This window comes from Podarcis erhardii (genome assembly GCF_964252035.2).
Source record: "Podarcis erhardii genome assembly, chromosome: 1".
Lineage (NCBI taxonomy): Eukaryota > Metazoa > Chordata > Lepidosauria > Squamata > Lacertidae > Podarcis > Podarcis erhardii.
Window position 1 is genome coordinate 30,746,272 of NC_138497.1, and position 27,828 is coordinate 30,774,099.

Here is a 27,828-nt window from a genome sequence, read left to right on the forward strand (position 1 = left end):
GAAAAAAACAACCCAGTTTGATATAGTTTTAATATTCCACACACACACACCCCATTTTCCTGGGGAAAAATCAGCTTTGGAAAAACCTGGTTTTTTCCCAATTTTTCCGGGTTTTTCCCCAGGCCTTCCCATCTCTAGCCCTCCCATCAATCATTTGTTCATCTGACACTTTTCAATGCATTTCCCTGTCTCTTTCCAAACTGCAAAAAGTCTGTGCATTGTTTTTAAAGTGGATTTGTTGCACTCAGGCAACAGGGAATTTTGATGCACTTTAACGGTGCAAACCTAAAATACTAGTATGTACTTGAATCTGGAGGGCACAAACAGAGACCTGACTTTCTGTCCTAGCTGGTGGACACCCCTGCTGCTGCTGCTGCTGCTGCGTAAGAACTCTAACTTGGTTGCCTAAGCTTGCATTCCCCTCTTCCCTCCCCATTTATTTTTCTTTAAGTGTGTCATCTCTTTCAGATTGTAAGCCTGAGGGCAGGGTAGGGACTGTCTCCCTACTGAGCTTCTAAGCAGCTCTGAGACCCCTTTTGGCCAAAGTGAAAGCTTTTAGAGAATGCTTTTACATGTGCAAACAAACAGGATGCCAGGCACTGTACAGAACAGAGGAATAATGCAGTCTGCTGCACATAACATTTCGTATTAGGATTTTAAAAGAAGTTCGGTTTCCCAGGAGAGTTAGCCAATGCATCAATTTTATTCCATTCATGCCCTTCTTTCTCTCCATCTACAGAGGCTGCATAAAGCCTTTAAAGAAAGAACAGCCCTTTGATTGGATCGTCATCCTTGAACCCGGGAAACCAAGAGCCAATTCAGATGTTTGAAATAAGTACAATATACAGTCCTCCTGGGCTCGCTTTGTTCTCTGCGATAAAGAAGCCAACCTGCAAACGGAACAGCAACTTCTTTTATAACTATGGAAACTTATTATCTAGTCCTGACAAAGCATTTTTCATCCTCTAGCTAAGTCGGAGTTTTAGCTAAGTCAGCATGCTATTTTGGTGTGTATTTTCTTATATGCCTGAGCTTATTTTGCATTTGCTTCCCCCCAACCCACCAAATAAAGATATTTTCAATGATTTAAGACTCTTCATTTGCCTTAGCTTACTCAAAGACTGTGAACTATCAGTGTGCCACATTTCTTATTATCAAACTTGTATAATATCATATTCCTGAAGAGGGGCAATGGTGAGATTCAAAGTACCCTGTATTAAGAAACAAATGGTTTCACAAATTTCATAGAATCACAGAATCATATATCTGTTACAGACCTGCCTTTTACTGGATTAACTACTGCTATGGAACTTAGTCATTCTGTCAAGAATTACCATATTTTCCCATGTATAAGACGACCCCTATTTTGGGGGACTCCAAATTAAGAAAATGGGGGGAGATTGCCCAGAGTTGTTCAGCTTTTTGTGTGGGTGGGTGGGTGCTTGCCAAAAACCGCTTGCCCAGTTGCCACAGTGGCAGCCAATCATCAACAGGCTTTGTCACAGCCACCAATCACCCACCCACTTGCCACAGCAACAGCCAATCGACATCAGCCCTTGCAACAGCCACCAATCACCCGCTAAATCGCTGCTGACAATCTCCTGCTCACGGCTGCAACCAATCGCCCGGCCCCCCTTCTGTACTATAAGTGTATAAGATGACCCCCAATTTCTAACATTATTTTATAACAAAAAAATTGTCTTATACACGGAAAACTATGGTAAATCTCATCTAAAGGCTGGATCTGCACAAGAAGCATCTTGGGCTCCTCTAAAACAGCCTCACATGAACTCAGGTTAAAGGACCCCTGACCATTGGGTCCAGTTGTGACCGACTCTGGGGTTGCGGCGCTCATCTCACTTTATTGGCCGAGGGAGCCGGCATACAGCTTCCGGGTCATGTGGCCAGCATGACTAAGCCACTTCTGGCGAATCAGAGCAGCACACGTTTACCTTCCCACCAGAGCGGTACCTATTTATCTACTTGCACTTTGACGTGCTTTTGAACTGCTAGGTTTGCAGGAGCAGGGACCGAGCAATAGGAGCTCACCCCGTCGTAGGGATTCGAACCGCCGACCTTCTTATCAGCAAGCCCTAGGCTCTGTGGTTTAACCCACAGCGCCACCCGCATCCCTGAACTCAGTTTACTCACCTTTAAACTTTTGACATGGTGACCCAGCCGCTCAATGGTTCTCTGTATCTCTAGCTAAGGGCTCATCCAGATGACCTGTTTATGCAGCATTTCAACCTGATTTGCTTACACAAAGCTTACAAGGTGGTTAGACTATGTTTGGTCTTTACTGCACATTTCCTCTGCTTTGTTTACAGGGTGGTTATATGACAATGAGCATTCATTCTGCATTCATCCTAATACTGTTGTGGAGTGTTTGTACATCTTGTAATGAACCATTCATTCATTTCAGAGTTTTCCATGTATTTCTCTGTTTCTTTCAAAACTACAAAAAGTCGGTGGTGTGGGTTTTTTTTTTTAAAGAGGGGGATTTGTTGCACATTAACAGAGCACTTTAATCCGCTTTATTTGTGCAAACTTAACATTATGATAATTCCTCCTGCAAAATACTGAGAAGGGAGGCACTGCAGATCACACAGCCCATTGTTGCTACTTTGCAAAACAACAGTGCCTTGCAATTTGCAATACAGCTAATCTCATTTGTCACGCAGTGAAGCAAGAGAAGGATCTCAGCTCTTGAAGAAGAGCAAAATTCCTTAGGAAGCCTCAGCTGTTTTGAGAAATTTGTCCAGATCCCACAGGCATGCCTCAAAATGTGCTGACTGGAGTAATCTGAAGCACAAAAGACAACCTCCAAATCTTTCTTAGGGCTTATCCCCACTTCTGCCTGTCCTGTGTCTAGAAAGCATGGTTCTGAGCATGGGTTTTGCCTTTGCCTCACCACTTCCCACCAGAAACTCCCTCTTTAGTGCTAAATCGGAACAAATGGGCAATCTGCAAAAAACCCGGTTGCCATTTGTTCCGATTCAGCACTAAAGTGTGGGTTTTTCCAGGGGAAAGCGGTGGGACAAACAGCCCATAGTCATGTAGGAGTAGAAATTTATGCAGGTAAAGCAAATATTGTACCTGCTAAAATTCACTCTTCTGAAAGAAACAGGAACTCAGTGTGCAAGGAAGGCAGACTGATTGGAACTTTTACACTTACTCTTCATCCTTAAATCACAGCAATTTGAAGTATCTTAATGTTTTCGCTTTTAGTCTACAATTATGCATACTATCTTAATGAATACAAATATTTAGGAGCATAAGTACATCAGTGCCTGCCTTATGCCAAGTCAGACTATTTGTCTACCAAGCCCAGCATTGCCCATTCTCAGGCCTCAGCTGTATTGTAAAGTGCAGTATACAAATGTGACACTAGATGGTGATGGTGAGCTATGGCAAATTCAATATATTTTTCAAAAAAAAATTAAAAAACATTTCACAGCGGGTTTTTAATGGGTTTGGATTCCATTTGACTGTCAATATGGATTTACTTCCACATCAGAGCTGTATGGCAGAAAAGTGCATGGCTGCTGAAGGGTTGAAATACAAACAAATTACACAATGGGAGAAGTGTGTGTGTTATTCATCACTTGCCAGACTAATTTTTAAAAGAGCTTGCTTCAGAAACAGCAAAAATGTGTCTTTGTTTCAAGCAGAGATGGGGAACCAGCGCACTCCCGATGGACTACAACTCCCACCATCTCTGACCATTGACAATGCTGGCTGGGGCGGATGGGAACTGGAGTCTGTCAACACCTGGAGGCTCTTCATCTCCTGATCTAGAAAGCACTAAAACTGCTTCTGCCACACTATAAATATAAAGCATATTAGATGATGATGTCTGAAACGAAAAGGATTTCGCAAAATGGCATGCATGAGCCTAGGTGGGAGAATCATGACAGGAATGTCTAACTGGTGACCATGACACACACAGTTCCACATGGGAATGTAAAGATAATAATAATCATAAATGCACTGCTTCGGGGGGTTGTACTGTGTTTCCCCTAGAATATTTTAGATTCTGTATTTCTTTCTTTTGGAAATCAGTTGATATTTCAGTATATTTTACAATCTAAAGTCAAGATTTTTGATTATTTCCCCACTTCCAGTACATCTCCCTCAGCCCACAGGACATGTTTCTTAGCTTCCTGACACAACTTATCCTTCCATCCTTCACTGGCTGACCTCACTCTTGGACCTGATTAGCCTTCTTCCTCTTCCACCACCTCAGGCTTCTTTTCTGGCTCCTCAACTTTATAATTACTAATTTGAAAGGCGAAGGAAAAAAACAGTGAGGATTTGTTTTTTGAAAAAAGAAAGTTTACTGAGAGTTCTATCCAGTGTTGCACAAGCAGAATGTTGCACAATGGATCTTTCCTTTCCCTTCCACTCTCTCCACCCCCACCCCATGCTGCTCCCTTTACCCCCTGAAAGGCATCTCAGGAGGCTGGGGGGGGGGGCTACCAAACATGGTGAGCTATGTCATATAGGGCTGCAGTGGGAGGGAGAAATTGCCCAAAATTGGAAAACAGAGCCCTGTACAAGCTATCTTTTGCTCACGCAATATGGGATGCATACCTGATTTTTTCTCCCTCATCCCCCAACAGACCTTTGAAAAGAACTTAGCGCTGGGCACAGAACAAACAAAGCAAGAGTATTTTTGCATGTGCTGCTTTCAAACCCACAGTCAGATCTATCCACCGCATCACATGTAGAAATCGGCTTCGGACACATAATTACCCCCTGTGTGGCTGTGTGCCGAAGGCTCAGGCCTGCACATGATACTGAAGGCACATAACCAGCCTGCCAGAGGCTGGAAGCAATATGCACTGGCCATTACGTTGTGAGCTGTCCAAACAATAAACCCGATAGCAGGGTTCTCCAGCTGTTTTTGGACTACAACTCCTATCATCCCTAGCTAGCAGGACCAGTGTTCAGGAATGATGGGAACTGTAGTCCAAAAACAGCTAGAGGCCCAAGTTTGGGAAACATTAGCATATAGCATTATCACTAAAACAGTTCTATTATCACTTTAGAAATGAATCTACATTCAGGCTCTTAGGAAGTGTTGAGGCCAAAGGCCTGTTTTTAATTCTGACATTTAAAATTGTTGTAACCCATCCTGGGACATGCTACTGAAGAGAAGGTAATAATTTTAACACCACCACCAACAACAACAACGAAGAGACTGAATTTACAAAGGAAAGAACAACGAAGAAGCATACAAGATTGCCCACCCCTTAAAGGTAAAGGTAAAGAGAGCCCTGACTGTAGGTCCAGTCGTGACTGACTCTGGGGTTGCGGCGCTCATCTCGCTTTATTGGCTGAGGGAGCCGGCGTTTGTCCTTAGACAGCTTCCAGGTCATGTGGCCAGCATGACTAAGCCGCTTCTGGCGGACCAGAGCAGCGCACGGAAACGCTGTTTACCTTCCCGCTGGAGCGGTACCTATTTATCTACTTGCACTTTGACATGCTTTCGAAATGCTAGGTTGGCAGGAGCAGGGACCGAGCAACGGTAGCTCACCCCGTCCCGGGGATTCGAACCACCAACCTTCTGATCGGCAAGTCCTAGGCTCTGTGGTTTAACCCACAGCGCCACCCGCATCCCACCCCTTAGAGGCCATCAAAGTCCAAGCCTTAGCACCTTCAGACCTTCTCAGTGGCTGCTCCCAGACTTTGGAATTCCCTCCCTAGAGAAGCTAGACTGGCTCCCTCCTTGTTGTCCTTCCTTGCTGTCCAGACAGAGCCTGCTGACACCTCCTAACTCAAAAGAACGCCATGGAGGTCAGTGTATGCACCCTTTTCCAAGCAGATTTGTAAAAGGTGAACAATTTTGGAAGTCATGCCATAGGAAAATGCAGACCTGTGGCCTGGTTGAGAGATCTATTTGATCTCTTGACGGAAAACCAGAAATTGAGAAGAGAATACAGTAACAGGCCAAATCTGGCTACCGTTTACTCACCTGTAGTCCACGTACCCCGTCCTGCTTTGGTCTAGCTTACGCACCAGCTCCACAACCTGTACCCGGTCCAAGGGGATCTTTTTTTGCTTGTGATACAAGAAGAATAACATTATTGAAATGGAGTACAGTTACATATTCCAGAGATGGGGAACCTGTGACCCTTCAGATGTGGATGGACTACAACTGCCGTCATGCCTGGCCACTGGCTTTGCCAGAGCTGGAGTCGAGTAACATCTGGAGGGACAGAAGTTCCGCCCTCCTGATATATTCCTTCCTCTGTTGGGTGGCTGTAAGGTAATAGTGCCCACCTCCCTCTCTTCCCTATCTTATCTGCTGAGAAAGGGACCCTGCAAGAGACAGAGCCTGCTAACTCCTCCTAACTCAACATCTCTAAACACATCCTGTTTATAATAATACACCTCAAACTGCCAGAAACATAGGTGCTAACTCCCTGGGCCCTGGATGCCCAAGCACCCACAAAATTTCCCATGAAGGGGCTGGGAACCCACAAATTTCGGTGCCATGGCCATGCACACTGCATGGCACCCACGGCCCCGGGAGCCAAGCTGGCACTCCTGGCCTGAAACACAAGGTGGAAAACCCAACTCTCATGACCCTCGCTCACCACTTCCAATATTTATGTCCATTACCAATTCTGAATTTTAATTTCAGCACCCATCCCTGCCCATTGCCAATCTCATATCTAGACTTTGGCCAATAATGTTTCAGCGCATCCACACTGATTTGTTTGAGTTATGTGTTCAGATGGCTCAATCTCTGCAACTCGTCTCGTTCTCTAAACAGCCACGACCCCTGCCAACAAATGTCACAGCTTTTCCTGACTGTTTGATGAGCCAGTTGTCTCTCTTCCCATCTGCTTCTCTGTACCAGCAATACTTACAGGGATGAAAATGAAATATTGTAACAATAAACCACAGGGTTTGTGGTAGGGACTTGGAGTAGCTAGAGATGTACCAATGTGAGAAAATGAGTCTTGTTTTCATCTGTCTACACTAAACGTTTAAATTGCTTCCATACTTGCTTGACTGTTTCACTTTCCAACAATGGAAAACATGGGAACTGCAGTTCCGGGAAAGGGCTGAAGTCCTCCCAGCCAATATTGCAGACACCCCAGTGAACTTGCAAGACCCAGGGGTCTTTGAGAGAATCCGTGATAATTTAAACCAATCAAATCTCTTTAAAATTCTAGTATAGTCAGCCTCTGGGACATACCAGCATCATGGTTCTTCGAAACTCCGCCACAGGAATCTTCATGTTGCCATATTTGTCCATATTCCTAAAGAAGTCCCAGAGCCTCAACTTGTGTTCATCTAAATAGTTCTAGGAATAGAAAATAGAAGAAACCTATGTGAGACCACAAGTCTGATCCCTCTCCCCTGGATAGCATTTACTGTTTTTCTTATATATTCAGATTATATCTACACCTTGGACTTCTGATGCAGAGGCTACATTTTCTGTTGCTCAAAACCACTAGATAGAACCACTCTTGAAGCGATTCTGCTTATTCTTTTGCTTCCTTCCTGTTTATCTTTAAGCATTTACAATACAAATATGTTATTGGGTGCTCTTTATTAACTGAAAATATCATCCATTTACTTAAACCTGCCCATTGCAGGAATATTCAAGGCATTAAACGGTATTTCGGATGGTACGGATGGGCCCTAAGATTAGTACATGATTCTTAGTTGTGCCACTCACTTAATGGAATACCCTCCCCAGAGATGCTCATCAGGCCAGCTCTATTTTCTCTTTTAAGCAGTTAAGAACAGTGTTGATTTTTATAAATATGTCAGTGCTGAGGAAGAAGTTAAGATTATTTTTGCGCTGTTTTATTCTCTTGGATTATTTTATCACCATGGGATTTATTATTGAAATGTTTGCTATCGACTCAAAAGGCCTGGTAATAAATTGCAAAATCAAAAGATACTGGAAGAGGTCTCTCACAACTTGATACACTGCCACATGCAATTTAGCCTGCAGCCCAATACACATTTACTTGGGAGCAAGCACTATCGAAGACAATGCAACTAAGCTGTGAGTAATCTAGTCAAATTTTAGGGTGTTTATATTTCAGAATTGTGGAAAGAAGATTTGGGCTGACTCCAGGCCTGGGTCTTCATATTGCTAGGAGGAGACTCTTATATTGGCTCCTGTGAACCTCTGTCTCAGCACAGCAGTTTATGCCCTCAAAATGTAGGGGAGTGATAGCCAATGTGGTACCCTCCCAAAGCTGATGGACTCCCATCAGGCTCAGCCAGTGTGGTCCAATGATCAGAGATGATGGGAGTTGTAGTCCCTAACACCTGGAGTATGCCACCCTTATGGATTACGGTAGATCAGGTTGGAGAGTAATTGCTTTCCCTCCAGAAGTACTGTAATGTTATTTTCCCATTCAATAGCACCATCTACTGAGTCTTGTAGAGAATGCATGCTTTTGAAAACAGGAGTCGACTAGGAAGCTGGTTTATGTGTAGCATGGCCAGATTATTATTAAAGGTCTCTTGTACCTTTAATAATAGTATTTTTATTATTTGCACTCCACCCATCTGACTGGGTTGCTGCAGCCACTCTGGGCAGTGAAGGGTTATGTCGAAAAGGCATTTTGGTTTTAAACTCTTCTAAAACAAGGCTAAGGGACGCGGGTGGCGCTGTGAGTTAAACCACAAAGCCTAGGACTTGCTGATCAGAAGGTCGGCGGTTCGAATCCCCGGGACGGGGTGAGCTCCCGTTGCTCGGTCCCTGCTCCTGCCAACCTAGCAGTTCGAAAGCATGTCAAAGTGCAAGTAGATAAATAGGTACAGCTCCAGCGGGAAGGTAAACGGCTTTTCCGTGCGCTGCTCTGGTTTGCCAGAAGTGGCTTAGTCATGCTGGCCACATGACCCGGAAGCTGTATGCCAGCTCCCTCGGCCAATAAAGCGAGATGAGCGCTGCAACCCCAGAGTCAGCCACGACTGGACCTAATGGTCAGGGGTCCCTTTACCTTTACCTTTAAACCAAGGCTAGTGTAAGTGTGCTGTTTTCTGACGTTTAACAATATTTTAGTGCTAATTCTCTTTTTTGAGACAATAAGCCGAATCCCTTTTGATGTATCTCTGTTGTCTGTTAATTTTTGGGGTGCCCAACTCTTGAGTACATCCAGGTTCTAACATCAAAAATTCCCTAGAACTGAGAATCAGGTTACATGTCAGAACTGCAAGCTTGCATGCAAACTACACACTTCATAACGTTGCTCCAGAGGAGAGATGAGGGAAGCAAGCTCGGGGTGACAGCAGCCGTGGCTTGCACCCGTGCCAAAAACAAATGAAAACCCCCGTACATTTCCTTTAAAATGTAAAAATTCCCCATGGGTGGGCATGTTGGCCCCCCAAAAGAGAACATGTCCGGGATTTACCAGGCGTATGGCAACCCTAAGTAACCTCATTTTGATGAGCAGCAAAAGCATGGCTTTTAAGGGGTGTGCTCTCTCCGGTAATGCAGTGTTCCTGTAGTACAAGTGCAGCCTTGAGATAAGACGTGCAGACTGTAAATAACCAGTGGTGGAGGCACTGTTTGAAAAGCCTGACTGTGCAGCAAGGCCACTAAGAAAGGAATGGGAAACCTGTGGCCTGTCGGTTACTGAACTCCATTTGATGGGAGCCTAATCATTGTTGGAATGCCATGGGTTCTCCACTGCTACCCAAAGAGAAGTAAACTCTCTCTCTCTCTTTGACATGACAAAAATGCAAGAAGAGGACCTCACCTGAATCAGCTTCATTGCATCTGGCCGTGGTGGAATCTTATGGGCAACGTGGCCTCCAACCCCTCCATAGACAACATCTAGTTCAGGCCGTATGTCACAGACTACATCCAGCAACCTGATGAAGCCTTCATTCACCAGCACATTCTAAAGCAGAGCAGATTGGATTTAGGACAGACAGGCTAGATCCCATTTCCATATACAGTGGAACATTGGAAGCCAAACGTCTCAGAAGCCAAATGTTTCGGCTCCCAAACTCCAACGAACCGAAAGTGAATGGTTCCATTTTTAAACGTGCCTCAGAAGCTGAATGGCTTCTCTTTTTTCTTTTTTCTCAATGGGGCTTGCTGACTGCCCCATTGAGCCTCAGTTTTTGAATGTTTCAGAAGCCAAATAGGCTTCTGGAATGCATTACGTTCGACAACTGAGGTTCCACTGTGATCGGTTACAATGGGATGACAACCCTGGAGCCTGTCTGGTTGGTTTCAATGTCCAGGGGATAGGCTGAGAGTACCTTGTGCAATCCATCTCAATCAAAATTTGGGGCCCAGGCAATCCAAAAATTGAATTCTATGAATAGAACAAATGCTCTCATTTTGCATAATTGATTCTGCTCCCTTCTAACTTTTTGTTTACTTTGCTATTTACACACACACACACACACACACACACACACACACACACACACACTGCTATTTAACCAAAAAGGGGCTCCAGTGTGATTTGCCAATCACTAAAAACAGCCCCTGTCCTCAGGTTTATAATCTAAAAAGATGCAGCACAAATGGAAAATGGATTGAACCCAGGACAACACCATGTGGCTTCTCATTTGTCACTTTTCCAGGATGACAAAGAACCTTAGTGAGCACTCTTTGGGTTTGGTCAGCCAACCAGTTACAAATCCATCTAACAGTTATCTCATCCATCCAATATTGTACCAACTTTCCCAGAAGAATATCATGGGGGACTTGGTTAAAAGCCTTACTGAAATCAAGATACACTATGTCCACAGCATTCCCTTGATCCATCAAGTTGGTAACTCTATCAAAAAGGAAATGAGATTTGTCTTTCATGACTTGTTTTTGAGAAAGCCATGCTGGGTGTTAGTAATCACTGCATCCTTTTCTAAGTGCTCACAAACTGACTGTTTAATTATCTGTTCCAAGACCTTTCCTGGTATTGATGTCAAGCTCACTTGTTGGTAGTCACCTGGGACTTCTTTCCCCTCCTTTGTGAAGATGGGGACAACATTTACCTGCCCTCAGTCTGCAGTGACCTCACCTGTTCTCCAAGAATTCTTAAAGATTATACACAGAGGCTCTGAGATTACATCCACAAGCTCCTTTGGTACTTTTGGGTGCAGCTCACCAGGTCCTGGAGATCTGAATTCTTTTAAAGTAGCTAGGTGTTCCCTTACTACCTCTTTTCCTATCTTGGGCTGCTTCTGCCTCCTTGCATTGTTTATTCTGTTATCACCAGATTGGGCACTTTCCTCTTGGGTGAACATAGAGGCAAAGTAGGTGGTGAGGAGTTCCGCCTTCTCTCTGTCACCTCCTAGCATTTCTCCATCTTCTCCATGCAGAGGGCCTACTACTTGCTTGCTCTTCCTCTTGCTTCAAACATAGCTGAAGAAACCTTTAAAAATTATTTTTAACCTCTCTTGCAAGCCTGAGTTCATTCTGAGCTTTGGCCCACCTGACCGTTTCCCTGCAACTGTCGGCTACTCGTGTATACTCCTCCTCCATGATTTCCCCTTTCTTCCATTTTTTAATAGATGCCCTTCTTAAATCTCAGCTCATCTGTAAGCTCCTTATGCAGCCACACCAGTTTCTTCAGTTGCCTCACACTTTTCTTTCTTGCTGGAATTGTCTGCATTTGTGCCTAGGCAGCATTTCAACATTATGAATTATGAGGCCTACTGAACTCTCCCTTAGCATCCTCTTACCGAAATATTGATTTCTTCCATTTTGGTGCTTGTGTTCTTTCTGACACATGAGATGAGAGCAATGGCGCCTTCTACTGTAATGGGATTGTGGGACATCTATAAGGAAAAGAAATCAGAGATGATCTGAAGACAGGAAATATTTCACTTGCTTGAAAGGAATGGACTACTGATGGAACTGAGTTGAAAGGTCTGGGATTGTTCCAGTTCTGACATGGATATTGTGTGGCAATACATAAACGCTTTACCTCAGTTCTTGATCTGAGAAATGGGAATTATAGTGACAGGACTAAGAGCAGTGGAACGCACTGCTTATCTATGCTATCTATGGTATGCTGACTGGGAGGTGGGAGCAGCAGGGACACACCGGGCTGCCTGAAAATTTTAACAAATCAGTATGTACTGTATTTATATTTATTGATGTTTTGTTGATGTTTTTGTTGATTTTATTCTTATATTTTGCACTTTGCTATATATTTTTATGAAAGTGCATTCATAAATAAATAAATTGTCCCGATTATATCTACTACATCATAACAGTAAATATAAACAGATATTTAAAGTGAACAATAATAATTTAGTCAGGGCAAATCCTAATCACTACCATTATAACATGTGGGGGGGGGGTGTACAGCTTGGTTCTTCAGCCACACTTTCTGTGGAGGAAGAGAGAATTCAAAAACAACAGAAGACATTTGGTAGTGTCTCAGATAGGTTGTGAACTCCCTTTGGCATATACATCATATGTTTGTCTCTACATTTCTCACTTAATCAAAAATCAGTCACTTAATGTAAGTTATAACCTAAGTTTTATGTGGCATCTTGCCCTTCTTAATGGTGTGTGATTTATTAATCATGATATTTCTTCTTTTCCCCCCACTTTTTCCACTGAGTTTCTCATTTTTAATTTCATGTCAGCCTGATTAGAGAACTGTAGATGTAGACATAGCCTTTCAGCTAACAAATAACAACAACAAAAACCTTTCGGTTTAACACGTTCCTCCACTTTGGAATGCCCTTCCTTCAGCTATACCTGAAGCATCATCAATTATTTGCTCCCAACATCTTGTAAAGACGTATCTTTCTTTGCTGGCTTTCTCTGATCAATAGGCTGGACTTTGTACCATTTGACTTCTGCTTTTATGATACTGTTCCCATTTCTTTAAATTCACTTGTAGGGTTGTTGAACACTTAGACTTTTTAAAAAAAAATTAAGTGGTTTAGGAATACTTTTGAATAAACAATTTACAAAAACAAAACCTCATTCATATACCATATGCTGCCAAGCTCCAAACCCGCTCAGAAAATAAAATCCTACCTTCAGGATTCTAAGGGTACCATTAACTTCTAACCCCTTGCACAACTTTAACGTCCCTTCGTTGTTGATATGGTTGCTGCTGATGTCCAACTCATTTAGCACATTGTTGACCTTGAGGGCTTCCCCAAGGGCCAGAGCACCCTCATTCCCAAAACCATTCCATGAAAGGTTCAGTACCTTCAATGCTCCATTGGCCTCCAGAAAGAGAGAGAGAGGGGAGAAATTAACATTTATTTGTGGTTTCATGTTCTTTTTAACCCTGTAAATCACCCTGGAACCAGTTCTGGAGACATAATAGAAATAATAAAAATAGAACTCTTCGGGAGGAGCACAGAGACAAGAAACGCCAAAGGAGAACAAACGGACACCTTCATCTGCCCAGCTGCAACAAACCATGTCTCTCCCATATCACTACCTACAGCCACAGCAGGCGCTGTAACTCCCAAAGGTTTGACTTTACACTCCCCCCCCCCCCCCACAAGGCACACTCCTCCATTGTCTCCTGAGACAGATGGGTACCAACTGAGGGGCTTACTTCCAAGAAGACATGCTGAGGATGGCACTGTAAAGCTCTCTGATGATTAAAGTCCAGTTTATTACAATGTGAATGGCTCTTCCAAAATTCCTTTAGGATCAGCTGCAAGTCACAAAATCCTGTCTGCTCCTTCAGTGCCAGTTTTCACATAATGGTTCTAACTTATACCCATAATAGCACCACCAAACAATAAAGTAGCCCGATTTCCTCTTGGTGCCTGTCCAAACACCAGTGATTTTATTATTATTTTTAATCCTTTTAGCGGAGCCAGGCAATTGTGCCAGCTTATAACCACCAGCCAAAATTTTCCTCACAGGGCTAGTTTATATTCCAAGCTCATAGGTTGTGGTTTCAGTTATGCTTTTAAAAAAGTCACTGCTATACATTGCTTTGAAATCTTCTAAAATATAAACTGGTGGGGTATAAAAGTGTTTGAAAATAATAAATAATAGTCCCCAATTTGGACTTTGGAATGTGGATTGACTTAGAGGGGCCTCACCTGGAGTTTGCAGCAAGGTAGGTACGGCATACCCACAGAGTGACCCAGAAAAAAAAGGGGGTCCTGTTTTTTCAAGCAAGACCACAATGGCCCTTTTGGGTGCCACGATATCACACACTACCTTGTCCCCCCCCCAAAGCTTTTTTGGGGCGAGATAGTGGCACAGGTCACGTAACTTGCCCAGGAGCGTGTCCTGAATGTTGCTCATCCCGGTTTTTTATCTGAAAAAGTTGGATGGTGTGGGTGTGGTACTGCTTTACCAGGTGCTTCCCCCCCCCCCAAAAAATGTTTAAGGGTACCTCATTTTGGCTCAAGTGAATCACTATTTTATAGTTCAAACCGGGGAAAATAAATACAGTACAAAAGTACAAAGAACATGCATTGTCTCATATTACACAGCTGACAGCTCAGTTATTTTCCGACTCGTATTGAAATACAGCCCCTCAGTGAGGCCAATCTTTCATCAGTAAAACACACATCCACATTCCACACTGCTTCACACATTAAACGCTCACTTCCGTCTGAGACTCAGGAAACACTGTGACAGGAAATGAGGCTGCCATAGGAGGTGGTAACAACGAAACTGACGAATCAACGTGCTATTCAACGGAACTGACGATTCACCGTGCTAGAGAAGAAACTAAAAAAATTTAAATTTTGAGTTTCTTCTCCCGTTAGATTCACAAAATGTTTAGGGGTATGTGTACCCCTGCGTACCCCCAGGAAAAATGCACATGTGCCAATTCCCAATGCATGCCCATTTTGCTGCCACACTGAGCATAAGACAAGCCTGCTGGATGAGGCCAATAGTGCATCTACTCCAGCATCCTATTCTCACAGCGGTTAAGCAGATGCCCATGGAAACCAGAAAGAGGGGCCTGAGCGCAACAGCACTCTCCCCGCCACCCCAACCATCTATGAGATGGGGCAGTAAAAGGTACTTTGAGCAGCAAGGGCACCCTGTTTGCTGCTCCCAGTCACCACAGGCCTTTTTCCACCATTGCCTCTTCATCCCCACACTCCGGTCCTGTTCAGGCATTATTCCTGAATTGGTCTCCAGCCTCGCCTTGCTCCCGGGACCCTCTCCCCAGGATCCGCGAGGGCGAGGCCCAACAAAGTCTTACCCTGAGGCCTGCACACAGGGCTACAGCCCCCTTCATGCGCAGGTGATTCCAACTCAGGTTCAGAACCTCCAGCGATTCATTGTTGGCTGAGGAGAAAGAAAAAAAGAAAAGAACTTGCTGAGGATGAAAAGGATTGGGGTGGGTGAAAATAAATGGCTCTTTGGAGGCGGGTCTGTGATGATCCCAGACTCGCATTGACATAATTAGGACGGCCCAGGGATTTTTGTATGTTTCAGGGGTGGTGGGGATCATATTTGGGGGCAGGCTGGTTCTTGCCATTAAATATGAAGTGGCTGAGGCTTTTTCTTTGCTTTTCACCAGAAAGCCTTCCTGCCCCTTCCAACTTCTGCCTTCCCCACTCCCTGGAAATGCCTCAGCAGCAATGATACAGTCATGGCAAACAGTTGTCAACAGTGACGGTTCTTTCCCAGGGATGTGGCCAGACTTCTAAGGGGCAACCAAGTTGCCTTCTGAAGCCAGTACAGTCATACCTCGGGTAGCTTTGGGTTAAGCATTTTCAGGTTGCGCTCCGCGGTGACCCGGAAGTAACGGAGCACGTTACTTCCAGGCTTCGCTGCTCACGCAAGCGCAGATGCTCAAAATGACGTCATGCACATGCGTGGAAGCGGTGAATCACGACCCGCGCATGCACGGGTTGAATTCACTTCAGGATGCAAACGGGGCTCCGGAACGGATCCCGTTCGCATCCAGAGGTACCACTGTATGTGTGTGTGTATATATATATATATATATATATATATATATATATATATATATACACTGTGTGTACACACACACACACGCACACACACACACACACAGGTACACTGAAACATAATCAGTCAAGAGTTTCTAAGGTGATTCTAATTCTGGGACCCAATTGTGCCTCTGCAGAGCTGTGGTGGAAAGAGATCTGAGAAAACAGTTGGATTCCTATACATTCCCAGAAGCTTTCCCTCTTGGTTCATGGAAGTCGCCCATTTGGTGTCCCTCAGATGTCGCTGGATTACAACTCCCACCGTAGTGGCTGGGGCTGCTGGGAGTTGGAATTCAGCAACATGTGGAGGGCACCACATCACAGCTGCTGGGATGGCGCATCCTTTTTTTAGAAGCAAGCCTTTGTTTCCAAGCCAGATTCTGACGGAGGCATAAGCATATCAAGCTATCTATCCACCACCCCCTTTGGTTCTCATCATAATGATGGATTTATCTGCCTCTTGCAGACACCCGCTGACCTTCATGCTGGATTAATAACATTAACAATGCTGAATTGGTTCTGTGAAAATGCTATTTCTGCTAAGGGGGTAAGCTCCAGGCTAATTTCAAGGAAACTTATCTGGTTAGAAATCACATATCTGATATCCATTTTAACACCAAAAAATAATAATGTGTTGTTTGTGTGTAATAGAAATGCTCTAAAAGTTTGGGGTGTTATTCCCAGAAAGAGAAGCTTATTTGTCCAATAAGCGATAAATCAAAATTATGTTGTACAGTGGTACCTCGGGTTAAGAACTTAATTCGTTCTGGAGGTCCGATCTTAACCTGAAACTGATCTTAACCTGAGGTACCACTTTAGCTAATGGGGCCTCCTGCTGCCGCCACACAATTTCTGTTCTCATCCTGAAGTAAAGTTCTTAACCCGAGGTACTATTTCTGGGTTAGCGGAGTCTGTAACCTGAAGCGTCTGTAACCTGAGGTACCACTGTATATCTGATAGAAAGAAGACAAAAGTTGACAAGGCCACCCTTGGAAACTACTGCTTGAATTGTTCATGGTAAGGCCAGCCTTCTTTTCCTTCCACAATAGGGAATGGCAAAGCTACCCACTATTCCAGAAGTAAACTGAATGCCTCAGAGGCACTGACTTGGCCCCCAGGTTATGATGTGACGTTGGGTTGGCAGGTCAGCAGCTCTTCCGAGGCCTCAGAGATTACACCCGAGACCTTGCAAGACCTCCAAAAGGAACTTCCGGTTTCCACCAGAAGGTCTCATGAGGTCTCAGGTAACCGGAAGTCACGTCAGAGCTCACATTGTGGGAGCTAGACTTGGCGCCTATGGAATGCCTCCTGGCCACAACATGGTCTCAAATCCATGAAATGATGAGGCTGCTTATTTATTTTGCATTTCTGTCTCCAGAGCAGGAGTTAGCAGACTTCAGGTTTGTCAGACACACACTCCAATTTTTTTGAAAATTAGAACTCAAAGATTTATCAACCAGAGCCAGTTAACAAATGATGCAGAATGCCTCTGAGCACATTATGAGCTGAGAAATTTGTTTTCAGTACAAGAACTGAAGTGAGCTTGCAGTCTTTACACAAAAAACTCCTTCTGATTAGCTTTCTTTGTTTTGGCAGTCCGCCATACATCTAAAGCACTGAAAGCACATGGCTTCCCACAAGGAATCCCGGGAACTGTAATTTGTAATTTGTTATGGGTGTTGGGAACTAGTTTTGCAAGGGTGAAACTAGGATTACACAGTCAAGAGATATTATAAATTGTCAGGATCATACTGTATTTGGAAGGCAAAGTACCAACATTAAAATACATGCATGGTATATTAGCTTTCCCAAAGTCTTCTTTAATTCTTACATTTTGAACAAATGGTTATGATAAATTTACCAATGCACCGCTTCAGAAGGAGCCATTGCACAATAGGCTTTTTGCAGAATAAATGATGAATGGGTTAGTGGATCTGCTGCCTGCTAAGAATGCTTAATGTGCTAGTTTCCACCTGTGCTATATTTATATATTTGCAAATAAGCCAACTGTTACAAAAGCAGCAGAAGACTCCAGTGATCTCTCCATACCCTCCAACATTTCTCCAATGAAAATAGGGACATCCTAAGGAAAGGCAGGACATTCCTGGATCAAATCAGAAACCGGGACGGCTTCTGTAAATCAGGGACGTCCCTGGAAAATAGGGACACTTGGAGGGTCTGTCTCTCCTCCAAAAGGAAACGAAACAGGTAGTGTTGCCCCTTGGAACTTCTTCCTGCTTGTGGAAGCAGGGAGCACGTAACTCTTTGGTCCCACTGGTAGCCATGTAGAAATAATGAAGGTTACCCAGCATCTGTCCCAGCTGCTCTCCTCCCTTGTCAGCAAACTCATTGTGGCTGAGGTCCAGCTCTATCACTCTGTAATTGACCTGTGGAGAGAAATGGTCACAGACCTACGAGGTCAGTTGCAGCCTTCAGACCAAGCACTGGACTTAGACATCCCGTTTTCCTAATTTGTAGTATCTAATGATCATTGCTTCCTGTGCACATAAACACCCATTTGTGGTGTGCATCAACCTAGTCCAGCAAAATACTGACAATGATGACAAAAGAACCTAAGTAAGAGCCCGATGGATCATGCCACTGTCCCATATAGTTCAGCATCCTGTTCTCAGATGCTTGTGGGAAAGTCACAAGAAGGATTTGAGCGCAAGAACAATCTCCTCCGGTGCTTTCAAGCAACTGGTATTCTGAAGCATCACTGCAAGTATTTTTATAAGCTGGCATACTCTCAGTGTCTGGTTCAATGCACACCTTACCCCAAAGTTCTGCCTCTGATTAAGATTTCAACATTTCAAAATTTCAATACAGTGACCCATAAAGAAACCCAACCCAAAAAACCCAGAAAGTTCAGCAGCAATAATATTTCACCCAAGAGGAAGTCAACAAGCACAAAGGAATTCATTCCCTGTAGTGGAGCATTGGGGGCGGGGAGGATGAAACAAATCGTGCTCAACACAGTGTGCTGCTATTTCTTCCTTTTTACTCACAGTACTGAGTACATTTACTTGAGAAGAACATTGTCAGTATAGCATGAAAGAAAATATCCCCCCTCCTCTTTTCTTCTGGTCTCTTATTCTCTGATTCTCTGATACTCCCTCCCCAGTCCTCCAGTGCATGGAATATGATGGTACCTCTTACCACAGCACCTTCTGGGAAACCCACATTTCCTCTTAGGGCTAAATTAAACATGAGAAGCAGTTCCATTAGGCTCCCTTATGACAATTTTAAAAAGAAAGAAAAGCAGGTGACCACTAGGTGGGCGGAGTGAGAGGCTCTTCCCTTCCTGCCATTCGCCTGTTCGTACTTTCTACAGACAGCAGTTTTTCCTATCTGCAGGGGGAAAGATGTAGGGACTAAACCCCCCCCCCCACTGCATGAATAAACAAAGTTTGGCGAGAACGATTTTGAGCAGACAAGGCATGAAGTAGCTTCTCTTCCCGCTGCCAGAGATCATTGCCATCCCTCACTTTGAAGGGTGCACCATAACCTTTCATTTACGGCCTTTTGCACAGACTCCCAGTTTCCCCAGCTCACAAGTTACTCACCATTAATGATTCCGAAAAATATGGTGCTGTCTCTTCCCTAAAGTTGTTTCCTGAAGAGGAAAAGAGGATGCTAAGAGAGGGCTGTTTCACACGAGTCAAGTACCTGCATTGACCTCACTTCCATGTAGGAAAATCACACAGACAACACATGCAAAGTACATATATCTTTTGTGCATGACTGAAACAGCTGCATTTGGAGCTGGAGTCCTCCTGTTAAATGTACCATGGGCAGTGCCTTTTTCTTTTCTTTTCTAAAAAATGTTGAGGGCTATGCTTACCCCTGTGTACCCCCAGAAAAAAAGCACTGGCCATAGCTTTATGTGAACTTGTTGCTCAGTACAATGCATGCACAGTTTTCCTTTGTAGAGATTGACTTGTGTGATGTGTTCCCCAGACATGGATTGTGTATTACAAACGTCACACGTCAAAACAATGCAGAACAAAGCAGAGGTTTAAGATTGTTTCTCTCATTTCCTCCCCTCCTTTCTCCATCCCTATTCATGGCTCTTTCCAAAGGGCTTACAGACTTCCTACTTTGGAATGACTCAGATGTAATGCATGGTGTTCACATTCACACACACATAATAGAATCAGAACATTAGAAGGTGGAGACAAAAGGGAACTTCTACTGGTATTAACGGCAAAGACCAAAATTCTTCCTCATACACAATTTCAAATATGTGCAGGTCGGGACTACAGTCTAATTGAAATGGGGTAAAAGTGGACTAACAGCTAAATACTGCTGAAATGTGGACAGGCCCTTAGAAAACGGTATGGTTGGTTGGCATCATGAATAGGAAGCACTCCACACTGCAACATTTTGTTGCAGGTCCCACTTGACCCTCACTCATTTATAACAAAAACATGAAAATCTGCAGATTCATTTATTCTTCTAGCCCCAGTATAGCCTGATCTGACTGGAAGTAGCCAGGAATTCAGGCACAGGTCTTCCCAGCCTTGTTGTCTAATATCCCTCCCCAGCTTGGTGCCCTCCAAATGGTTTTGGACTTCAACATTCATCAGCCCCAGCCAGCATGGTCAGTGGTCAATGGTCAGGGAGGGATGAAAGGAGCTTCAGTCCAGAACATCTGAAAGACTCCAGGTTGAGGAAGGCTACTTTCATGTGTTCCTGTGTGCAGTATTCAGAAATATCAGTGTTGCTGCATCATTCCACTTGTGCCTATAGAGGTAGAAACTGTACCTGAAAGCTGAACAGCCCGGATATTCGAAATATTATTGTAGAACATCCTGCAGATAGCTTCAGCTCCTTCTGTGTTGAGATGATTATTGGAAATATTCTGAAATGCATGGGGGGGGGGAGGGATAAGGTGAGGGAAGAGGACGAACATCTTAAAAGGATGAAGCTGTTCTGAATAAAGAGGTGTTTGAGGAATGTGACCAGCCTCCCCCCAACATGGTACTATCCAGATGTCATTGCACTACATCTCTGATAACCCCTTACCACTGGCCACACTGGCTGATTGGCATTGCCATCCAAAACATCTGGAGGGCACCAAATTGAGGAAAGTGGAGTCGAATCTTTGCAAAGATACAAAATGAACTGGTACACACCGCTCAGATTCATGTGAGGATCACAGGCACCAACTCTATGGGGCTGAGGACAGCTTAGCCCCCCCCCCCATATGTGGGGGTAGAGCTGAGCCCCCCCCCTAATCTTGAGGGGCTAGACCATGTCGGGTCTACCCACGGTGGTGGAGGGCCCCGTCAAGCCTACCTGCAGTGACGGAGGGCCTCCATGGGCCTCCCTGCGGTGGCAGCGGGCCTCTCCAGACCTCATGGCCTCCTTCCGATGTGCTTTACATCACAGATGTGTGTCGCTTGTGTGATGACACATGCACACGATGAAGGCCCCCTCCCCCAATGTGGTACAGAACTTGGCACCTCTGGTGAGGATCAAAACTTAGCTGATGTTTCTGTTCTCCAAATGCTGTGATGCACTTCTCCACAGTTTGAACATCTCAAAATATGCATTTAAATGTATTATTAAATAAAATACACAGAGAAAATATAAATATGTATGTCAAACAGTAATTGCACCTAAAATACATATATAATGTGCATATTTTTCATCTGAAGCAGGAGAGAGCAGCATTGAAATAGTAAGATGCATGGAGGGAGATCTTAACCTTTACCCTGAGTCACTGGCCCAGGTGAAAGTCCATCCCCACCTGCTATTTGCAGAAGGAGGGGAGTTTTCATTGTTTATAATGCAAGCTTCTCTCCTGGTACAAGCAGCAGTGAGTACTGTATTTGTTGGGGGCAGCACTTTTGGCGAGACCTTGGCAGAAGGGAAAGGTTTATACTCTCCACACTCTGCAGTTCCCTACTATACTACACCCTCCTTCTAGATCCTATTTGCATTTGAAACAACCTGCATGTTGACTGCATTAATTTATTTAAAGTCATGTGTATTTGGGACCTGACTTCTTGTATTCACAAACAGGATGGCAAGAAAATGTGACATTTTCTCCTCTCCTTACAATTTCAATGCACATCTATGGATAAGCCTCCTTTCAGATTTGTGTGAATATGGGCCCAGAGTATGATGTTATTCTAGGGGCTAATGCAGAATTCAAATGATGAACTTACACATGGAACTCAAGAGATTGTGTGAAGATGCTACTTACGGGCAATACTGATATGGGCAATGATACGTATATTTTAGAAAGCTAAATTTAGCTTTCAAAATAATTTGATGTGGGGCTTAGCTCTGCTGCACATGGCATTTCTGCAGAGGGCCCTGGGATGGTCTCCAGGCTCTCATCACCAGATAGGAAGGTATATCAACAATCTCTTGCTTGGGGACTCCCAAAATCCTGAAGCTGATCTTGTTGGGAAACTGTGTATGTGCAGCTACTCACACAGAGTCAATTAAGGTTTGGCAGACAGCCAGAAGGCAATCTGAAGGAGTAAGTCTGCCTGGTGATAACAGAGACATGGAGACCTCCCCCTGATTGGTCAGGCTCTCTCAAGGGAGTGATAATTAATGGCCTACTAACTGGAATGTGTTAGTTCAGTAGTTCAGAGGTTCAGAGGTTCAGAGTTCTGTGTGTCAGTGTAGGAGTTGTGAGTCGTGTATGAGAGAGCTAGCAAAAGATCTGTGTTCTGTTCCTGTAAATAGTCCACTGTATATAATAAACACCTAACTACAAGTTCCTGGTTCCTGCTTCGTCTATTCTGTCTGCAGCCAAGTTGCCAATTGCTTCCGTGGATTCTGTGTTTACTCTGCTAGGTCTGGCTAAGGTCCTGCAACTAGTCAGAAAGTTGTGAAACACCAAATAGGTTTTGCCAATAGCTCAATCCACTACTATGATTCTGGTGGTTTTCTAGGGTTCCAGACCTAAGTCCTTCCTAGCCCTTGTAAACGAGAACATATAACTGAAGGGTTGTGGGCTGAACATGGGACTTCATGCATTGAAAACATGTAAGTGATTATTGTGAAATGAGAAGGCCAGTGAACAGTTTCCAGAGATAAACAAGCAAAAGGTTGTAAAACACTTTGCACATCAATAATAGCAATAACAATCAATACCAAAAAAAGAATGAACTCGTCAAGTAAGTGAACTCCCTTCACCCTCCATACAGGGAAAGATTGGGTACCATCTCCTGGATGTAGCAGTTCTCCCGCAGCATCTGCACCAGGTATGTGGCTCCTTCGCCCAGAATCCAGTTATCTTCTAGCTCTAAGTGGGTGATGGTTGTGTTGGACTAAAGAATGCAAAGAGGGATAGAGAACTACTGTACAGGAAATCAGCAGAACTGACTGACAGAAAAGGCCTTTTTAAAAGTTCTCTGTTTGCCCAAAATATTAGTTTTCGCAGCTCGACATCACAAAACCACAAAGAACTGTAAGCCCGGACAGTTAACATTGGAGCGAAAGTTAATTCGATGAATGCAGCTAATGGGCTTTTTAAAAAAAGTTTAAGCAGCAGCTAAGCAGAGGAGCAGATTAGGACACCATTGGGATCTTTACTCCTAGATGAAAAACAACTTTGGGATAATTTACAAAGAGGAGACAGATGAATTATATTGGGATAGTTGTGTTTGTTTGTGTGTGTGTATGTGCGCGGAGGGGGATAGTTTCCTGTTTAACCCCGGCTCCCTCGGCCAATAAAGCGAGATGAGCGTTGCAACCCCAGAGTCAGTCACAACTGGACCTAATGGTCAGGGGTCCCTTTACCTTTTTTAATTCTCTGATCAAAATCACACACACACACACCCTGAAGGCAGTATTTACCATGGGAGGAAGACAGGCTGTTTGTTGTTTTTTTGTTTACATCTTGGTTGTAAATAGAACCTCTTCGGTTTACAAAATTAATAATACAGGTACCAACCTTTCCCCTAGCAGGGCTAGTAAGAGCTGGGAAATGTGATTCTGATGGGGAAAACAGTGTGGGACCACATTGCAGAGTGTAAACAAAGGACATCAATACAATTGCAATTCTGGTTAAAGCTCCAAATGTGAAGGGGAAATATGGGGACAGGGAAGTTGCCATTTACGCAGTACGGTTAACAGATCTAGTGATAAGACAGTGTCCTCTTTCTTCCTACATTTAAGAATAATCTTCTTTCTCCCCAAACTGGGAAAAAGCCTATCAACTTGATGTGAAATAGTGTGGACTATTATTCTGAAGTACTTACAACCAGAGCAATGGCAATGGCTTTCGTTCCCTTGGGTCCAAGCCCATGATGGTTAAGGTTCATGATGGGCTCTTCCATGTTACGAATGAAGTACGAGACAGGAACCACTCCTACCAGCTTGCAAGCCTCTATGTAGAGTTCTGCACCCTTTATGGTTGCAAATGATCGGTCAACATCTGGAAAAGCAAACCAGTCTGATTGGCATAGCATTTCCCCTGTGATCACTACAAAGAAAACAGCCGTGTCCTGACCTAGACTTCAGTAGCACAGTCGCTAAGGAAAGGTTTGAATTGATGGCCCCTAAAATATTAGGCAACTGAACACCTCTGAAGTTCTCCCTTATGCCTTGCAAATGTGCAAAACTCACGCTGATTCCAGGAAAGAATCATAAGATCACAAATATCTCTATCCTTCCAGTTATGCTAAGCCTGCACTACAATATGCACTGCATCTATAGTCAAATCAGTCCTATTTATGTTCAATATCAACCAGGTAAACCGATACAACAAAGAAAATCCATTTGCAGGGTTGATGTAGGTGCACATTCTTGTACATGGCTGGTCCACATTTTATTTGATGGCTTCCTGATACAGATGTCTCTGTACATTCACTGGCTGGGCTACTAGTCACGTACAAGTAAGTGCAAATAGAACTAGATTGTGGTTCCTGTGTAACATTTTGAGACTAAGAACATAAGAAGAGCCTACTGGAGCAGGTCAATGGCCCATCTAGTCCAGCATCCTGTTCTCACAGTGGCCAACCAGCTGTCTATGGGAAACCAGCAAGCAGGATCTGAGCAGAAAAACATTCCCCATTCCCCCTTAGGCTTGCAGCAAATGGAATTCAGAAGCATTACTGCTTTTGACTGTGGAGCAAGAGCTTAGCCATTGTGGCTAGCAACTCGCGTTAGCCTTCAGTTAAATAAGATTGACAAGGCCTACTATTATCAAATAACTTCGACACTGATATCTGTGGCTGATCCATGTTTTGTTTTACCTTGATGAACCAGAATGAAGGTTATAGAGGCATTCCTCAGTTTAGCAACAGAACCCATACTTTTAAACGGACAACTACTGACATGGGTGTAGCCAAGATTTATGTTGGGGGGCAGAACCTCAGTTAGTTTATTTTTATCGATTTGCTTGATTTGGGTGGGGCAACTCCCCCTCCCCCAGCTATGGCCATGACTACGGAGTGTCCTTGACAAAGACACTACTATCTTACAAGGTTATTATGAGGCTGAGGGGGAAGGTTTGGCTGGAAGACAAGATACTAAACAGTCCACCTTCTATCTCAAGGTCTGTGTCAGAATTTTCATCCCTTGACTTCTCTTCTGTTTTGTCAGTGGTGTCAGTAACAGACAGGATCTCTGCAGACGTGCTGCCTTCCGACATCTCGCCATACTCATCTGGAATGAGATTAATTGCACACATTCTGCAATAGGAATACAAGCCCCTTGCTATGCCTATTACACTACACAAGAAGCCCTCGTTGCCCATCAGTGAAACCATTCATGAACCCAAGCGCCTTAAAGAGCTTTCTCTCTCCTTCCCCATCCATGGATCTTTGCCCTTCTCTCCAGTGTGCATGACACTCACCCAAAAGCTGTCAGAGGTTGATGGTTGCTTTCTGCTGTGAGATCCAGAAAAGTCCACCACTAGCTGTCTTGTGATGTTCGCCTTGCAGTGGGTGTGTTGTTGCTCATTTCAAATGAGGTTCTCCTCCTTTCTTGGTGTTTGTCATTTCTCACACCTACAATCACTTACTGTGACTGGGCTCCCCACATTTTGTTGACCCCACCACCTAAAATGATGACAACTGCTTTCATCTCTTGCTTGTGTTGCTAACTTGGAAGACACGCAGGCTGTGTTTTGTATCAGGCAGAGAAGGCTTTGGAGGGGGGGGGATTGTGCTGTTCTCTAATAAGATGAAATGGTTTGAATGCCACTGTGCACAGGTACTGGAAGCAAGATTTGTAACTAGATGCTATTAGATGTGATTCCACCTCTCTCACCTCCAATTCATAATTTATTTTACAATTAGGCAGAAACAGCTTTGGAAAACTGCCCCTTAAGACAACTCAAACTGTACAAGGGATTTGTTGCTATACCTCGTCCAGCCAAATGAAGGAAAGGAACAAAAATGTGTTACTCTTTATTTAATCTCTTTTTTTGCACAGGGTGACCAACCTCTTCCTTCCACTTATTGGGTTACTGAGCTGCACTTCTGCAACCTTCTTGAGTGTTATTCAATATTTAAGCTTGACACGAATGATCCCCAGTTCAGCCATTCAGGTATCGATATGGGTGGGAAAAAAGAGTGCTAGTCGAGGCCACTGACAGGTGTGTGTTGGGTCTATTGGTTTGTTTTTCTTTCCTTCTTGTTCTTGTATTATGTATTTTGTTTTCTATCTTGCGTTTTCGAGTTGTGAACTGCCCTGAGGTCTACAGATGGAGGGCACTATACGAATTTAATAAGTAATAATAATAATAATAATAATAATAATAATAAATAACAAAATTGATAGCCACAATTCAGAATGAACTGGGCTTCAAAACTTTCTTGACTTACAATCAAAGATTCTGGTGGGTGTTGGAATGGATGAATGGCTTGTAAATGAAATGAAATAATATAGACTAAAGGATCCAAAAAAGCCATCTAGGGTCAACCCCTTATTTTGAAAAGCGAAATGGACCACCCAAGAAGGGTTGGCCCAATGTTTGCAGCAAAGGATAAGGTAGTGAGCCCCTTCCCTGGTTCCATATTCAGAAGCCAGCTGGATGGGCAGCTGAATGCTGCTTCAACACTAGGGATGTCCCCTCACTGTACCAGATGGCAGCAGGCAAGTGAAGGGATGCAAGACAAGCCATGTGGCAAAACCGAACAGGTAGGAGGCTTAGGTAGAATGACTGAGAAGCTACCACTGTCTCTACATAGCATCTGCTGCCCAAGGCAATTGCTTTATTGTGCCAGCCTTGCACAGATGTTCTTCCCTAATTCTACCTCCCCGCCATCCTACCAGTCCAGACAACCTTTCTGTTGTGGTAGTGTGTAACCCTGTTTGGTGATACTAGTGGTTGGTTCTTCTACCTCAGCCTCACTGTTGTTGCCTGTTTCATCAGCCTGAGATTCTTTATAATTCCTGGCACATGTGAGCATCACTTCCTAGTTTCTTTTTGTGAAAAAGATTGCTGTGGGGGAGAGTTGGTTTCTGGACTCACTTAACCCTGAATACGTCAGAGTTTCATCAAGACACCAATGCCCTGCTTTCCATTTTTGGCTCTTATACATACACAGATAATTGTGATTTCTGCTAAAGCTCTAAGGGCATTCGTTTGGTGATTGCTGTTTTAAACAAAACACATACAACACTCTCACCTTCATCCTCCTCAAAGTCAAAGTTCAAAAAGTCCATGGTGTTGTTAAGGAACCAGGCGGTCTGCTTGTGGATTCTTCCCTTTCTTATAGTGTTATATGTAATTTATTGTGCTCTCTATTTCAGATTTTTTTGAAACAGAATCTTTACTGGAGTTACCCAACCATAACAATTTTTTACATCACAGAAACATTTCCATGACCTAAGGTGTCAGCTGGTGATGTGGAATCTCAGATGGGATTGTTTCTGATTAGGAAGACATTTCCTAGTCACTGGGACTGTCTGAGTGTTGTGCATGCTGTTTGCCTCCTCTTG

At 43.8% G+C, this 27,828-nt stretch overlaps 1 protein-coding gene across 3 annotated transcripts; it reads right to left on the reverse strand.

Moving 5' to 3' along the window:
• Positions 1-684: 684 nt before the first annotated feature.
• On the reverse strand, positions 685-27,813 carry LRRC74A (leucine rich repeat containing 74A). 3 transcript variants are annotated; one of them, XR_014156877.1, is made up of 16 exons: positions 27,516-27,813; positions 25,423-25,545; positions 24,138-24,313; positions 23,097-23,204; positions 20,677-20,773; positions 19,476-19,525; positions 18,215-18,296; positions 15,153-15,238; positions 12,995-13,189; positions 11,680-11,775; positions 9,738-9,881; positions 7,211-7,318; positions 5,978-6,063; positions 4,201-4,278; positions 2,152-2,226; positions 685-890 (listed from the first exon to the last, which is right to left on the reverse strand). XR_014156877.1 is itself a non-coding variant. In XM_081863098.1 (15 exons), the coding sequence occupies exons 1-14, from the start codon at positions 27,550-27,552 to the stop codon at positions 4,218-4,220; spliced, it is 1,449 nt and encodes a 482-aa protein (XP_081719224.1). In that variant the 5' UTR covers positions 27,553-27,813; the 3' UTR covers positions 685-890; positions 4,201-4,217. The 3 variants fall into 3 exon arrangements, 2 of the variants coding, with proteins under 2 accessions (XP_081719224.1, XP_081719223.1); XM_081863098.1 differs by lacking the exon at positions 2,152-2,226; XM_081863097.1 differs by lacking the exons at positions 685-890; positions 2,152-2,226 and having other exon boundaries at positions 4,059-4,278.
• Between the last annotated feature and the right edge of the window lie 15 nt (positions 27,814-27,828).